At 33.4% G+C, this 18,523-nt stretch overlaps 1 protein-coding gene across 1 annotated transcript in view; it reads left to right on the forward strand.

Moving 5' to 3' along the window:
• The window catches only part of LOC122522886 (hemicentin-2), a 102,471-nt gene extending 88,371 nt beyond the window's left edge, over positions 1 to 14,100 (forward strand). Inside the window, exons 10-12 of the mRNA XM_043644246.1 lie at positions 9,306 to 9,554; positions 10,806 to 11,086; positions 12,790 to 14,100. Coding sequence (XP_043500181.1) covers positions 9,306 to 9,554; positions 10,806 to 11,086; positions 12,790 to 12,933 — 674 coding nt within the window. The 3' untranslated portion in view covers positions 12,934 to 14,100. The remainder of the gene's footprint in view (positions 1 to 9,305; positions 9,555 to 10,805; positions 11,087 to 12,789) is intronic.
• The last annotated feature ends 4,423 nt before the right edge of the window (positions 14,101 to 18,523 follow it).

Genomic DNA, 18,523 nt, shown 5'->3' on the forward strand with positions numbered 1-18,523 from the left:
GTTAATGCATAAATAATTCGTTTTACGATAATAATTAGTTTATTCGAAACAAAACGAAAAACAATAATTTTGAGGAAAATAATAATTTTTCCTCTTTCGATTGAAAATGTATTTATGAAATAATTTATGAATAATTCGTTTGGGTTTTCAAAGTGTTCAACATTTTACATGAGATATTTTTTTTTTCGTTAATTTTTTTTCTATGCGTATGTTTATAAAATGTTGAATGTAAAGTTTCACCTTAATTAGAATTTCTTGATATTGTATATCAAGTACGCATACGTATTTCGTGGTGATATTGTAATAAAGTTTAATAAATGAATTCAAGAGATATATACCTACTATTCAATATTAAGCTATTGACTAAGTGATATAAACGAATCCATTAGCGTTAACTTTCGATCCTAGGTTGGAGACAATCGTGACACGATGATGTTTCAAGTTTAATAACTTCTCGAGAAACAATCTCGTTTCGTAGTCGCGCATTATTTCGAAAGGAAGGCGAGAACTTTTCTCGTTACACTACGTGATTATTTTCGTATTACTCTCCGACTAGCATGCGAATGCGCAAGAGAAAGGAGAAACTGAGTCGTCTTTGGAACAAAGGAAGCTTCCGAAAATTCTTAAACAAAGTGTTTGCACGTGTATACGTTGGAACAGTATAGTGTGAACCATTTGAATAGTACCGCTGTGGATGTCACATCATTTTCTGATTTCACCGAATAGATACTACTACCATTGGAACAGAATCGACAGAAAGGGTTTTAAGGGTAGGATGCCAAGCTTACGATACCTTGAAATCTAAAAAAGAATGTTAAAAAAGAAAATAAAACAAGAAATAGAAAAAGTTTCCAAGCGGAACTGGATAACGATTAGACATTAATTTAAATAAAAGAAAAAAAAAGAAAAAGGATCTATCCTTTAAATTCACAACATTCAACTATTAACGAGACTGTAGAACAAAGTTAGTCTTAAAGCGTTGAAAAAAAACAAAGTTTGTCTGAATAGTTTGAAAGCAAAATTGTTTAATGCGAAATAGTTATAATTCGGTAAAATTGTTAAGTTTCTACTTTATGAGCAGCAAAAGCATGGAGTCATTTTTCTTTCTTCCTTTCTCTCTCTCTCTCTCTCTCCCTCATTTCCTTTTTTTTTTGATTCTTCGTGTGAACTGTTTGGAAAATATGAAAATTCAACGTTGAAAAGACTTAAACATACATTGAAAAAAAAAAAAGAAGAAACATAAACGAGGAACATTCGTCAAGTTGGTAATCTTTTTAATCGTCTTTCTTCCTAGGAGTATTCGAAAAAAATGATGGAAAAAAATCAACGAGGAGTTGAAAAAATATCTTGCACATATATATCCTGAAGAAGAAAGGCGAAAAGAAAAATAAACTATGAGGAAATAAGAAAAGAAGGAAATAGCTTTTATGCAATTCGCAAGCTCACGGAACACATCGTAAGCTCTCGTGAGTGACGTTGCTACTGGTGCGCGATTCTTACAAGGGTCATAAAACGTGAAAGCGTAGAAAGAAGAAATATTTCAGTTAGATATAATCACCGGCATGTAAAATTGTATCTATACACATTATTAACGACATCAAAGCATGCACTAATTTCGTAAAATTTATATCGGATCAAAAGCATTTCGTTTCCTATGAATTTTACTATAATACATTTCTCCTTTAGTAATTAAATTTCTGTATATATAATAGTACACCGCAAAATTAAATTAAATGATAACGTTATTTCTCTACATTTGATAATAATGCACAAATCACTCACTCTTGTCTGCTCTGTATTGCTCTAACACTTTTAAGAGTAAGCTTATACGACAAATGTATTAAAAAAAATAGCGTCTGTTATCCTTAAAAATTTCACAAGACTTTATCCAACTCAATCGATTATCTCGATTACTTTTTGAAAAGCTTTCAAAGATATGCATTAAATAACACGTTTCGTTTCCCAACGGGCACACGATGCTATTGGAAATTGGTGGAAACATAGCTTGATGGGTGAGACACAAGGACAACGCGTATAATCGCGATTGCACAAATAGTCCAGAGTAGACGCGTCGGTATTGCAATTAGTCGGTTAACCATCCCCTCATGAGAGGTTCGCACCGTGGTCGCTGATGTTTCGAGGCGGATCGCGGAGTCGGAGAGTTAGGGAGAGAGATGGAGATAAAGTGGGAACAGAAGAGAGAGAGAGAGAGAAAGGGGAATCGTCAGTTTCCAGCCTGGGAGAGGACTGGCTTGTAATGCTGAACACAGCGCAATGCGACCACAGGTATCGGACTCTGCGGACCTTGCAATTAACAAAACAGATTACTCTCAATCAACGAACATCGTCTCTCTCACTCTTACTCCTTCTCCCTTCTACTGGTTGTGTAACGCGTGCGTCGACCATTCTGATGCTAGCTTTCGATGCATCATCCATCCCTAATGCTCCCTCTCATTCTCTCTTTCCATTTACCTATGTCCATCTCATTTGAACTTTCTATCGTATCAGGTATAATCAAGAGAAGATACTTAGAATTATTAGTAGTATGATATCTTAGTTTCTGTAACGAGTAAATTGACAAATGTTTTACGTGGCCAAACAAAAATCATTTCGATAGATAGTTTTTATTAAAAAAAAAATGAAAGAAAAGGTATGATAAATGTGTTTTCATTCGCGATATTTGAAAAAGTCTAGACAATTAATGGCGCCCATACACAGCACGCTTTTAACTGTATTTATATCTAAAAGAAAAACTCACGTGTATATAATAAATATACTGTGTAGACAAGCGTGAAAGCCTAGACCGCAGGATACGCTATTCGAAAAGGACGATTTTCCGGGTCCATGCTTCTCGGCTAGCGACGCTAGCAGAAACCATCTTTTATTCCTTCCTTCCTTTCTACTTTCTTTTCTCTTCTCTTATCTTATACCGCAAAAGAGATTACAGAGAGTGAGCTAAACGTGGCGTGTTCCTTCTTTTTGCTCAGTTAGACCTGAATATTTTACGTATTTGTACGAACAGATCATACGCAAGTCTAGTTCTTCTTCATTTTGTGGTTCAAATTTTGCTCATATCGAACCTCGTTATCTTCATTGTCCATTCCAATTCGAATAGAATGAATCGGTAATGTGTAATTAAAAATAAATACTAAGTTAATTAATGGGATGAATGATCTACTTTATGTAGTTATAATATATCCTAGTTAGAATAAGAATCAAATCAATTCATTTCAATAAATTACTTTTAGTAACTAATTGAAATAAACTAATTATTATTAATTTTTTTTTATTTAGTTAAATTGGAAAAAAGTATTAATTTTAGAGGACAAAATGTTCGAGTTTGTAACAAAAATTATTAATTTTTTTAAATGATCTTAGTTGGTATGTTTTTTTCTTTCCTTTTCTTTCTTTAATACAATATATTATCTTACGTAGAATTTCTTCTTCTACTTTTGTTCTTTCCCACTAACACTTTCTATTATTTCTCTTTCTGTCTCTCTCTCTCTCTCCCTTTCTGTATGCGCGAGTCCCCGCCGAGGTGCAAATATTGATTTGACGAGCGTAAGCCTGCGGCGCTGATTTGCTCGAATGCCAAGCTACCTACGCCTGGGTAGAGCCTATTTGCGGTCTCTTTGGAACATTTTCGCTTGATAGCAACAGGAGGAGGTCAGTTATAACCAACAAATTGGATGAAACCTTACATTATGTAATATCGCTTTTATAGTTTTATTTAAAAATCAAATATATATATTAATTATATATTATATATATAATTGCATCTAAAACGAGCGCATCGATGCATCTATACAAAAAAATAAGGTAATAGGAAGTTAGAATTATGTAGTATGATATTTATACATATATCATTTTTTGTGTGTTTATTTTTACATAAAAACGACCAGTAATCCATTCTAGTTCCCAGAATCACGTTGTGTATATGTTACCGGCATAGTCGGAAATCCGGCAATGCTAGTAATACCCCGGCATTGTCATCAATGCAAAGCACCTTTTGACAAAGTCAGAAATGTATTCATATTTCTCACATTTCTTAGAAATTCTTTCTAGAATATTTCGTTCGTAACGCTTATCTTCCGATACGATAAGGAACAAAAGATTCAGATTTTTTAATGTAATCTCTACGAATATCTGTCTAAACATAATATAATCTTCTACTATGATAAGTAACAATAGACCCTACATAATAACAGACCGGCATAAGGTAAGTTTCAATTTCTACAAGTGCGCATAGTATAGCGGTGTGCATAGTTTCAACAACCCGCGCATAAAAACCCGCACACAAAAATTCGCGAAGCAGTCAAGGTGTTTAATTAGTTAAAAAAAATATTTGTTTTTTACTATGCTCTTCGAATGATTTTCAATAGATTGCAGGTATAAAACATTTCGTTCTAAACCTGTTTATCTTCCGATACGATAGGGAAAAAAAGATATAGATTTTCCGTGGAAATCTCTATGAATATCGGTCTAAACGTAATATAATATTCCCCTACGATAAGTAACAGTGAACCCTACATAATAACACACCAACATTGACTACGTTTCAGTTTATAGAGATACGCATAGTATAGCGACACGCACAGTCTCAACACCCGCACCACGCTCGCTTGTGTGTGTGTGTGTGTGTATTGAAGCGGGGTGTGGGTTGTTTGTGGGGGCGGGGCGTATGTCTGTGTGTGCCTGTGCCCGATAATGCATTCTTCTCTACATTGCCTAAATAGAATTTGATTTTCTATAGGATACCAAAGTATTATGTTCAATGCTTAGGAAAAGTTTGTAAGAATTCTTTTGTTTCCGATTTTGTCAAAAGGCGCTTTGCATTGATGACAATGCCGGGATATTATTAGCAATGACTTTTCCGACTATGCCGGTAACATATAAATTATAATGAAAATAATGTCATTTAAAATTTAATAATAAAAGAATCGTTAATATAGATAAGAAAAAAACTAGGAAAATGTAAATATTCGTTGGGGTGTTTTTCGATCGAAAATATGGACATGGAGGAGTTTGGTCTCTCGACGGTTTTGGCTATTCTCGTTGCTGATACGTTCTCTTTAAAAGTGAACGAACGCTGTGTGGCCGGTTGTTTAGCCCGGAGCTATTACTACGCGGATGGTTTTAGAATGCAATTCTTTCGAAATTGGTTTCGAGTTTCCGCGGGATTGCTTCGATTTAGGACGAATTGCTCGTGTGCCTTAAAACTGGCTGGTCTCGCGGTACACCGCGCCATTTTCCCACCTTCAAAACGCAAAAGAGTACTCGTGTAGTACTCACGAAAACTCTTCTATTTTGCTCACACACACACTCGCGCGCGTGCGTTTATTCACACACCAATTCCATTCTCGACTTTTTTCTTTTACTCATCTTCTCTATCTTTTATTCCTCTCGATATCGAAACTGGCGTATCTCTTACCGTATTGACTCAATCTCCAGTCCTTTATCCTCTTCAGTGAGTTTTGCTTTGCCCAAGAAATGGCAACGCCTTCGATAGAGAAACGAAACAAAATCATCTTTCAATTCAAAAAATATTCGATGTTCCTTCTGATACCTTCTTGAAAAATTGGCAAGACGAATTATCGAAACCCTCGAATACGTTTTTTAAAAATTATAACACGCGTAAAAACAAGTCTAAACATTTTTACTGTATTTAAATATCATTGTTTAAGTGTAACGAAACAAAATATTGGATGGTATCACTTTTACGAATAAAAATGAATTCTTTATCTTTTACGATTAATGGTAAATTGTTAACAGAATATCAAATATATTCCTTACTCTTTTTTTTGGGGGCATTTTACGAGTCAATTAATATTATTGTTCGTTTATGAATCCTTCTTTATTAAATTGATAGAAAAATGGATTGAAAGGATCTTTGTGTTACTATTTGTATCGTTCCTCAGCTACGATTGACTGTACATTTACGAAACCATTGATTACGTATGAATGTATATACGTATGCATGTGTGGACAACATCGTGCTCTTTCATAAAACACCTTTGATTGAGTATCTTTGTTCACCGGAACAGGGAAGTATTATCCGATCGACGCGCATTGTGTATCTCAAGTGTACTCGCGAAAGAGAAGCGTCGAATAACAATGCCTGCAAAGGAAACAGCAACGGAATGTTTTCTGATTGCTGTCGAGACAAATCCGCGTTGCAGTGTTGCTCGTCGGATAATTGCAGTTTCATTAATCAGCTTTTGTGAAATCTCGTATTGTGGCTGTTGGCTCTCTCTCTCTTTCCAACCCTTCCCTCTTCTCTCTCTCTCTCTCTTTCTGTCTCTCTCACTATCTTTCGCTGTCTTGCTTTTGTTACTATCGCCAAACGTTGTGCCAACGGCAAAGTCAATATTTGGCAAATAGTCGAGACAGTACACGTGCCCGTTTGCGTTGTTGCTGCATCATTACTTCCTTCAGTTTCAACTCCAATTGCAATAATATAAGAGCATAACCAAAGTTTCAATATAAAGTAGATGAAACCAATATCTACGAGATGTTATGTCTGACCGAATTCAAGAGAGAAAGAGAAAAGAAAAACAAAGATCGCTTAACCGTCAGTCTCATAATTCTAATTCAAGATCGAACTTCGACTCTGCGCATTGGCTCGTTTCCGTAAGTTTTGCCAGTGGTAGATAACAACGATGTAGCGGGTTGTCGTATACATGTGTACGTGTACGTAGGTATATGTATATAAAGTACGATAGCTGAGTCACCGAGTAAATACCTTTAATGCAAATTCACGAGTTTGGATTCTTGCCCGTCGTTAACTTCGAATATATCCAAGCATCGTCGTAGGTTGTAAATTGTACCAATAATTATGAATTACCGACTTGAATGGTGCTGTAAATTTCGCTGAAACATTTATAGCCTTTTTCCTTTTTAGCAGCAAGATATATTTACGATCGGATTAATGATCGTAACGTGAGATTAGATAACTAGTATACATATATATATTTTTCTCACAATCACGAATTGTAATTATTAGCATTATGCTTGTATAAATGCGTTATAGCAACTTTGTGGCGCTTGTTTTCTATGTAACTATTAATAATACACATTGTATGCGATAGATTTTAATTGTGGGTCGCTTAAAGTGGTGAAACCGTGAACTGATTGAGATAAAATTAATTAGGAAATACACACGAAATAATCCATAGGCAAATTATGTGTTTCTGTTTTCATGCATAGTTATTCATTTCATTTCATGGAGTAATCCTCTTACTCTCTCCCTCTCTCTGTTTCTCTCTCTCTCTCTCTCTCTCTTTTGTGATTTAAAGGCAGAGTGCGAAGATAGAAAATTAGTAACATTTTTCTATACAAAAATTGTAACGTTGATATTTTACTGCAACCGAGTACTACTTCCTCATATTTCATTGTTATAAACACATTATATGTATCTATCATTTTTTTTCCCAACAATATTGTTATGTTCGCGTTTTTATTTATCGGTATTACGAGAGAATGAAAAGTTACTATGCAACGTAAATTCTGCGGTAGACATTTTTTCGTACTGTTGAATGGTATTTTTCCTTTTCTTTTTTATTTTTTATTTTTTCCTTTTTTCTTTTTCTCTTTTCGAGAACAATTTTGCGGAGATCATTATGTAACGTTAAGTCGTGTAAATTGTTCTACATGTATAATGGAGCTCGTAGAAATACGTAGAGTATGGTACTACGTAGACACACATTGTAACAGGATCGCGCATCTCTATTTATACACGCAAACCAGGTGAACGGTAATAGCACCATTATAGACATACCTTCGTTAATTATGGTCCTGCTTATTAAGCTGACCTCGGTGATATTGATGGGCGAGTTTGTCGCATGCTTCAGTGAGACGACGAGTGTAACATCAGAGTAGGGGAGAGAGAGAGATGTAACTTCCATATCTCTGCGTTATCTCGATGCGAAAGGCACGTACGCACATAGATACATATGTTCATACTACTGTAATGAAAACGCATTTACGTCTTGATGATAAATAGAGAAAGGGGAAAAATAAAAGAGTAAATGAGTTAACATATTAAAAAAAAAAAAGCTTAATCCGGATTAAAAAATAACCTTTTGTTGGTTTTAACTAGCAGTTGGTAGAATTAACAATAATATTCTTTTTCAAATTGTTAATGAACAATTTTTAAATGAGGTTGATGCCGATTTTAAAAGAGAATAAAAATAGGACAAAAAGAAAAAATCTTGTCTCTCTTTCTCTCTCTCTCTTCCTCTTTTTCTCTCAAAAATGACAAGAGAACAAAAAAGTATAATTCTTTCAAAATCTTAAGGACCTATGGTTCCGTTGAGCCGTAAATTACGAGAGCATATCAAAGAAATTGGAAATACGATTTCATAATTATATCCTTTTGAAATATCTATTTGTCCAAATCGTTTGGGCATTATTATTGAAAAGAAAAAATTTCGCTTTTCAAATCGAACTCAAAAGTTTTCAAAGTACCATTCAAAAGAAAAACGAGGAAGATAGATAGATAGAAATGAAAAGAGAGAGAGAGAGAAAGAGAAAGAGAGGAATTGAAGGAAGGTAAAGAAAGAGTCAGCTTATACACATGATTCAGCATGTGCTCAGTGCAATGATCGCTTTTAGATCTATCATTCAACGGCAGACTCTCTCTTTGTATTACACATCGTCGCATGTCAATAATAGGAAAGTTGTAGGGTATCTTTTATCCGTGTGCTTTCGTTTCCACGAACAAAGGGAGATCGAACGTTAAAGCATTGGAACCGAAAGCGCGAAGCTCTGAGAAGCTCGACGTGAGAGATAGAACGGGGAAAAAAAATAGAAAGAAGATATTATCAAGAATTGCGTACAGCAACATACGCCAATTTTTCGACTGACTAATGGTCGACCATATCACTTACAAATTATAGAATATGTCTGACCGATAAGAATATCGATTACGAAAAGCTATACAATATTATTGTCTTTTCAAATTTACGTAATATCAAAGTTATTATGTTATACAACTTGATTAAATTATTTTTGTCAAGATACGATTAAAAAGTAACCATTTTACAGATATATTAAATTGTTTAAAATAATAATCTGTATTACGCGAGATAATTATTTTGGAACACTTGTTTATATAATATCATTAAGCAAATATATTTTATACGAGTAATGTAAATAGGATGGACTATAAAAAAAAAGTAAGAAGAAGAGAGTGGAAGAAGGAAATGAAAGGAAAGGGATAGTTTATAGAGATAAAAGTGGAAGGGTAGTGAGAAGATCGATACAAGTTCCGGTTGATCGAGTATTTTACGTTGCTGTTACGACAGGCAACACGGATGCATCGATGCTGAGTCCATTGCTACTGGGTCTGATAGCTACGGCGGCCCTTTTGGTCATGGCTGTAGTTGGTATCGTGGCAGCGCTCTACCGGAAGCATTCGAACGACCGTGCCGGAAGTCCAAAGCACGCTCCGATCGTGTGCGAGCCACCTAATGCAGGTGCAACCACCCCAGTGCACCCTCAGAGCAAGCAGGCGGTCGATGACATCGATCCGGACATCATACCTAACGAATATGGTAAAGGAACGACCTAACTTTTCTTTACCTTTGCCTCACTTTTCTTTCCATATTTATTTATTATATACAAGCTAATAAAAAAAAAGTGTAGAAAAACTTTGAAAAGCTTTATATAGAGAGTTGAATTATAGATAAATGCAACTTTAAAAGCTAATCAAATTCATCAAAGATTGACTTATAAACTAAATCTATTTAACCGATAATCACAATTTCTGCCTTCTTTTTCATTCTGCAAATATGTTTTTATTAATGTTTTTAAAGATTGATAGTTAAATCCATAAAAGGTGTATCAAAGTTTTCGCATGGAAACAATTAAATGTATTGTTAACATTTTACACAACTTAAAACTTTAAATAGAAATGAACATTTTTTATTGTCTTGTACGAAGTTATAACAATCGAACGATTTTCGGCTAACTAATCTGGTGACTGATTCGTTACAATAAATAATTTTTAAAAATATTATTAGGAAAAAGAATTTTATTTTTTTCAATCAGTGTTTTATCAATGGGATTCAATGCCACTTGACATCGAATAACAAGACATTTGAATACTTCTGTAAGAATATAAACGGGTTTTTTAAAAGAGTTTCAAGAGTCTCTTGAACAGTAGAAAAAATACATGATTCACAGAAGTGGCTGATAGTACACGCGTTAAATATTAAATTGACTTTAAGTACAGCGCTGTTCGGCTTAGAGTTGAAAAGCTTTACCTAGGAATACCGTTACTTTATCAGCGAGTAAGACCTTTCGACTTTTCCAGAGAACTGAGTAGAAATTTTTTTAAATCTTTTATCGTAGCACTCCTAATTCCTGAACACTCTCGCATATTAAAACAGTCAAAAGAACATGAAAGAAGGGAGATAACTCTTAAGTAAAGCGAAGAATCTTTAATTTAACCTTCTCACTAAAGACAATGATTCATAGCTTGTTAAAACAAGCGTGTTCATTAATCTACCTTTCTTTTATAATTGAGAATTAAAATATAAATTGATTATTTTCTATCTTACCAAAAAAAGTCTATCCAATTTTCCATGGTTTCTTTTATTTCTTATTCTTTACCTTTCTTTCTTATTTTCATAATTAGCTTACTCTTGTATCGAATAAAATCTGTGATAACGAAAACGATAAAAAGAAAGTAAAGATAAAAAAAAATGAAGATAAAGAACAAAAGCTTAATTCACCCATCTTGATTTAAACGATCTAATTGACTTAGCGTGGGCTCAACATGGCTTCCTAAAATCTGTTCGTAGAAAGAAGACCCTTAACATATACGCCCGTCTACAAGACACCACCTCAACGAAGAAAAAAGGATCGGGTCACGGACGAAGCTACATCGCCTGAGAAAAGGCCGATCGTTCAGCACGGTTTGGATCTACCATCGGATCCTGTACTCGCCGATTGTCTTTCAACATCCGCCATAAATTATTCACATAATCATGTCCCACATCAGACAATTTTTAGCCATCAGCCAACCATGGCGGATTTTAAACAGATGGCTATGGAAGCCTACAACCAACGTAATAACCAAAATGTGAGTGATCAGCCTATTTCTTAAGCTTTGTATATTTTTATCTTTTTAACTTTTTTTCTATTTCTTTTTTTACTTCTACGCATTGACCAATAATATTCGATATATTCATGGTTATGTATGGCTGACACTAGCACGATAATCACGTAATCTATGATTATATAAGCGGTTTTTTTTCGTAAATTATTGCCTACAATCAATTTTTTTAGATACTTAAACATTAATATAGAAATATGTGTATTAATTATATATATTTAGTCATATGATATACGTGCGATTATAGTAAGATTATATAATTTTCAAAATAAACGAAAAAATAAATAAATTATTAGGAAATATAATAGTGAGATGCTAAAAGGTTCGAATTTAGGATTGAAAGTGTGACTTTCAATCTATTTTCTTCGTACTTTTAAGTGCTCGAGTAGCGTAGGACGGTACTTTAAGTGTCCTTGACTAAACGAATGAGCTTCTTTTAAAGATTTGGAGTTTCGGTGGAAGACGATGAAGGTAAAACGGGAAGGAAGGAACAGGGGTAAAAGTCTGGGAATAAGAGAGAAAAAGAAAGAATGACGGAGAGGGGGAGGGTCACAGGAGGGTAAGTTCACTCGCTTTAATATGCGGCAGTCTTCCACTTTAACTTTTCCGGTTTAGCAGAGTCTTGGGTTATCTGTGCCTTCGTAAGTTTAATTGCCTTGAAGTTTTCTCGATAATTCGAGGAAGAGGCCAGTCCCGATGCGCGTAACTCCTCTTGAAGCCGACTTTTGTATCTGCCCCAAAGGTGATTGCCTTAGGTGATTTCGAATAATTTTAATATCAAAATTGTATCTTCGATCGATTGATATCATTTCGAACGATAGATATCTCACTTTAATCGTACGTATTATAGTTATGATATGCGATCATATCTAATATGTAATCATTATTTAATTCAACATTAATTACAATTTCGTTCTCGCTTTATAAAACTATCTTTCAAATCTTTCGCTTTATACTACTTTTTTATTTTTCATTTTAGTTTCATTATTTTAACTCGCTCGCTTTCACTTTTATTTTCAAACATATTATATATTTTTTATTTTTATATATATTTCATAAATATTTATAAATATGTTTTATATCTTATATAATATTCGGTTTATGGTTATGCATGGCTGGTACTAACACAATAATGCTGACACGATTAACTACGAAGATATTGGGCATAACATTTGCACATCGATTATAAGTTACCTTTATAATTAAATCCTTTAGGTAATTGGTAATTTCGACTAATTGATTCATTCGATTTCTGCGCAGCTTTTGCTTCATTCTACGTATAATAATATATTACTAATATATTATAATATTATAATAAATTATGTAATATATTAAAATCTATATATATATATATATCGATTTTAAGAAGATTCATTGAAGATTTTTATAAAAAAAAAAATTGTAGATCGATGCATGTAACGTGTGTTTCTTCTTAGCTCGCAAGCACGGCACGGTAAAAAGGCGAATCGTTGATTATGAAAGCTTACTTCTTTCTTATTCCGCGTCATTTCACGATGACAAGCCTTTGTCAAGACGAGATAAGAAAGACGACGACGACTACAACGACAACGACGGCGACGACGACGACGACGACGACGACGACGACGACGACGATGAAAACGAAAATGACAATGACAACGCTGGAAAAATATCATTCGCGTTGCTTTCAGGTGTATTACAGCCTTCAAAGGACGAGCAAATGTTTATCGTCGATGCCGCAGAGGCCGGTCTCTTCGTCAATTTCTGCTCAGGGGAAATTTCATCAGCCAGAAGTGGTGACGCGCTCGAATCGAATACAAGAGAGCTGTATATAATAAGAGAGTGCCCGTCTATCTTACTTTCTTATTAATTTTCTTTTTTTTTTTTTTTTTTTTTCTTTCTTTATTCTTTTTTCTTTATTCTTCTTTCGACTTTTTCTCTTCTCATAGTAATAGGACGTGTACGGGAGTGTATCATCGAAATGATTGGACAATTTTTCTAATTGATCGACACTGCCTAAATCGAACGGATAAGTTCTGAATTTGTAATAATTATTCAGTTAAGATTCTACTAACAATCATTTAACACGATCTAATCTTTCTAATTGTTAAATAATTTAATTGAATATATTTATTAGTTGTTTACAATTTGGAGCATAATTTCTTCGATTTAGAACAAGTGTTTCAATTTCAAAAAGTGCCAAATATTTTTACGATCCACCGTATAAGGTCATACGTGTAAATTATAAAAAAAAAAAAGAGGGAAAAGAAGAAGATATTGACAAATAAACATTTAATGATATAAAAAGAAAAAGAAAATATAAGATAGAGGGAAGAAGAAAAGGCGGAAGAAGAAAAGCAATGGTAAAAGAATCCTCTTTTGATATATCATTGTTTGTGCTGATCATTTCTAACGACTTTATTAGATTTTCTTTAAATGTTGATTGTACAAAACTTCGTTCTGAAGAATGTAAGGATATATAATTCGAAATCGTCATGGCGGGAACGTTGACTTGGTCGTTGAGATTTGAATATACCAGTGAAATTTTTGGTCGATTCACTTTCTCTGTGTTCTCGAAAACATTCGTTAAATCATTTTTCAGCTATAACATACTCATTGTTTCGTGTTACGTCAGAAACATAATTGTAGATTAAGAAAAAAAAAGAGGGAAAAACGTAGTTTCACTCGAGGAAAGAAGCATGTATATATGTGTACACATACACACACACATACACACATACAACGTACATATATATATAAGTATATTATATATACATAAATATATTTTGAGGATATTTCTTACAATAACAAGAACTAACATTTACTGCGAAAGACTGTTAACGCGATACAAAAATAAGAAAAGAATAAACAAATATAAATAATCGTTATTACAATAAATACATTCATCCCATTTATTAATCGTTCTAATCAAGCAAGAGACACATACACAGGCATACACATACATTATCTTAAAACGTTGATGAATATAAAGGGACGAAAAAGGGAGAGAAAAAATAAAAGAGTAATGGTAATCGTTAATAACGAGATAAACGTTTTCGTTCCCGCTCATCGATGCTGCCACGTGCGCGCGTTCGTGCATACGCGCACATTTTACTGTTTATATGAGATTAGTTTTTGTACAAAGGAATCTATTGTAAATAGGCATCGATGCCTGAGACACCTGTAGAAAGTAGTCAAAATAATGTCCGAATTTTATTCGATAAACGTTCAATGAGAGACAAGAAAATAAAGAAAAGCAACAAATAATAAAATAACAAAACGAATATATTAAATGAGCCGTGGGATGTCCGATCGCATAAGATTAACGACAAACACATTCTCAATAATGGTATATGAATAAAAAGAAATACGTTTCATCTGTTTTACAAAAAAGAAGTAAAAAGAAAAAAAAACATTAACAAACAAAAACATAAACAATCTTGTTGTAGTAGTATCCTAAAATTGTTTGATTCCTTTCCTTGGTCCGCTCTTTCCCCAATTCCCTCTCTTTCTCTGTCTGTCTGTCTGTCTGTCTGTCTCTCTCTCTCTCTCTCTCTCTCTTTATTAAGGTATAGAGGAACTCAACGAAACGAGTCGGTGGAATTTCTCGTGTGCGTGACTCGAATTTCCTCTTATTGTTAGAACGTGCACTTCCACCATCCATTTACCTCTTCTTCCAGTAGAGGATCTCACATCCACCCTCTGTACCGTACCCAAAAGAGAGATTTCATTGTTCCTTGTTTGTACTATATCGCCATCCGTCCTCGTATAGATATTAGTAGTCTAGATATTTCTGTAAACGAAACGGAATACTAACTTTGGTCTTTTTCTTTATTTTCTATTTTGCTCTTTTTTTCTTTTTTTTTTTTAGGATAAATAACAACGATTATAAATATATTTAACATCAATGTTGAAAACGTTTGACACGCATTTTCTTTTCAGTTATGATTTATATTTAATAATGCCATTCATTGTTGTTGTTGTTGTTGTTGTTGTCATTGTTTGAAATTGTATTATCAAACTTTCCTATGACAAAGACATTTGGGGTTCTGAGAACTGGAAATAGATCATTGCATGCATATTAGTATCTTACATAATTATAGAATGTGCTAGCAGGAGAATGAGACAGACAGAGAATCCTGTTGGATGAAATGCAGTAATTCGAGCATTTGCTGTAGATCCCTAGACGTTACAGCGTTTTGCATACATGTAGAGAGATCCTGGTCTCTGGGTAATTGGATAACACAGGGCAGGACAGATCGGCTCAAGCTATTATTCTAAGCACTATTCGTGCCTCTAAAGCTGTTAAGGCGACCTACTCTTCTCTTCCTCCTCCTCCTCCTCCTCTTAGACCCCCCCCTCCTCCCGTCCTGGTCCACCCTTCTTCCTCTTCTAATTTCGCCAAAGCAATGTATCATTTTGAACTACAAATAAGCTATGTACTTAAAATCCATACAAACATAATCCTAGAAATCTATATCTAGTCCTTGTACCAACTGCAATCCACTAATGTATCATGCACTATTGTTTCATTGTGTATGCGAAAATTACAATTCCTGTTTTCCCTTGTGTGACGTTTATCCTTTCAATGTCTCTTGACTTTGTTTAATCTAACTTCTAACGAAATTCTTGCAATGGAAGATTGTTTAAAATTACTAGTTGTAATTTAAGTTTGTAATGTGTAAATAATGTTTAACGACCAAATGGGTACTACGATCTATGGTAGGTATACAAAATAATCGGTAAAACAAAATTAAATGATGTTTTACGTCAAAGAGACTCTTTTATTTTTTCACAAATTCCAGCAACAAATGAACAATTAGATATAATAGCGTCAATTTATTTCCGCGTCTTTTTTATAAATATTATTATTTTTATATTATTGTTTATTAACAAAAGTATCATTTAGATGGAAATGAAGTCTTTTCGATATGAAAGCCATTATAATCATAATATTTGATCATGAGTTTATAATTATTGAGTTTGTAATTAATATTTATAACGAATTTGCAAAAAGAATTTTATTTTTAGCAAAAAATATTAGATTACAGAGAATTTTTATCCCACAAAGTGTATATATACATGTACCTTGATTATGAAAGTTTATAAACCATTGAAGATGTTCAAAGTGAATTATTAGAGTAGCCGCGTTAACATTCCCTCTAAAAAAGGTATTAGATTTTTTTTTTGGTAAAAAAAAAAGGAAAAGAAGATAACGCGTAGTGGGACGCATTATTTTTCCGAATTTCAATTAGCCTCGTACGCTTTGCTCGGGAATTTCTAATTGAAGGGATTAATAATTTGAACGAGTCGTTCCGTTCAGCAGCAGCGATTGTTCATCGCGAACGATTATTCCCCATGAATGAACGCACAAGTAAGACACATAGCTCTTCCAATAACGACCACTTTAATTCCGACTATAACCATTATTCCCTTTGTAACCGCAAGAACCGATCGTGCCACGTTCCCGATCCAAGGCCTTCGTGAAAAATCATTTCCCACCGGCGAATCCCCCGTAAAAGGTAATTTCGCGAAACGATTCGACGAGTCATGTTGTAAGCTACTTGATCTCATTTCTTCTTTTCCAAAAGTCCATCCATGCTATGGTAGAATCAACAGCCAAAATCGGTTAACCCCCCAGACAATGCGAACATACCACTCGCAGAAAAACTAAATTGACTTGATAAGAAAAACCGTCTCGTGGAAATTCGAGACGACCTTAGTTAAAAGTTTTCCAGACGATTGTCTTAAGTATTTTTTGGTAACTAAGCTCGATCGTGACGTTAAGAACGTGAGATTACGATTGGTTTTATTTTCTATCCAATCTGGTAGATTATACCATGACTTTCTTTATTCTGCTGAAACACTATCAACCGATTGTCTTTGCTCGGAAAAAGAAAATGTCTGGTAATATATGTATTAGTTTTTTTACATTTTCTTATTTATTAGTATATTAATTGTTTTTTTAACACATCATTACCGAACCTACAGAAACTATATTTTTTACGAAACTATAAATGTAAAGAGAACTTGTACTTATTGTCCTACGCGTCCATAGACGCCTTAGCTTTGTTTATAATTGTTTCCAATATATTAAATACATAACAATTCTAGTATTATATATTTTTAAATAAATTCATTAATTATATATATATATTTATATATATATATATATGAGTTTTCTAAAATATTATAATTTATTATGAAATACTTATTTCTTTTTTATTAAATATTTTATGTATTTTTTCTTTTATTGTAATATCTCGAATTTCCCTATTTATTTTTTAAATTTCATGAAAGATATTATAAAATTATAAAAATTCCTGTCCGATTCTGTCGAATGGCGCCAAGATCTACGAACTATATGCGTCGATAGAAATTGCGTAAAAAGAGTTTCATGACATACGTCGATAGGTGTAGGTCGTTCTAATAATTGACGAGTTCATACTAGAGACTCAGGAACACGGAGTAAAAGCTGTTCTTACCTGCTGAACTACTCATTACATGCGGAGAAGTATATATTATTTATAACCTCATAGTACTGTGTATGATCGATACGGTAAGGTAAAACGATTACGAACGTTAAATTATCTAGCCGTTCTTTCGTTCGTTCATCCGTTCGTTCTATATAAACCACGTTCTATAGTCTCGTACTGAAAACGCGATGCATAGAAAATAGCGTCTTGTGGTGATACCATAGGAACGTAATTGCAGCTCGCGCGCTTTTATTCTTCCACCTTGAACGTAATCGTTTTGCTATTTTCGTAATCGTTCTCGAGAGCTTATAATAAATATTTTATGATTGTAGATTTCTTTAAAGATTACTCTCCTAATATCTTGATATATTAAACTATCCTATTGGCGCCTTACGATTCCTATATAATACACATTTTAACTAGAAATTCACTCTTTTTTCCGAACATACGAAGGAAATTCGATCAATAATAAAAAAGAGAAAGCAAAAAAAAAAGATTCTTCAATACGAATAAAAAAGGTACGAAGGCGAAATGTTTCTATCACGTTACCAATATCAAATTCAATCAAATTTCCTGGTGCTATGATTATCCATCGAACAATTCTTTATTCGAGAACTATTTCGAGTGTCCTTGAAGAAAAACAACATTCTAATATCAAAATATTATATATTCTATTTTAGTATCATCTATTTATTTTAATAATTAAACTCATTATTTCTCGATTAACTAGAAATAGTGTCAGACAGATTTTATTCAAAAGATTCTACTTTTGGAAAATAAACACAATCGTTAATTGATAAATTACAATTAAAGATTCAAACTTATAGTCTGAACTTGGAAACGTGAATATTTCATAAATAGACATCATTGATTAGTCGTAAGTATAACGAATAATGATAATTAATCGCGAGTACTAAAAAAATTAAAATGTTACAAAAAATGGCATTAA

Source organism: Polistes fuscatus, unplaced genomic scaffold (assembly GCF_010416935.1).
Source record: "Polistes fuscatus isolate 324 unplaced genomic scaffold, CU_Pfus_HIC Scaffold6, whole genome shotgun sequence".
Taxonomy (NCBI): Eukaryota; Metazoa; Arthropoda; class Insecta; order Hymenoptera; family Vespidae; genus Polistes; species Polistes fuscatus.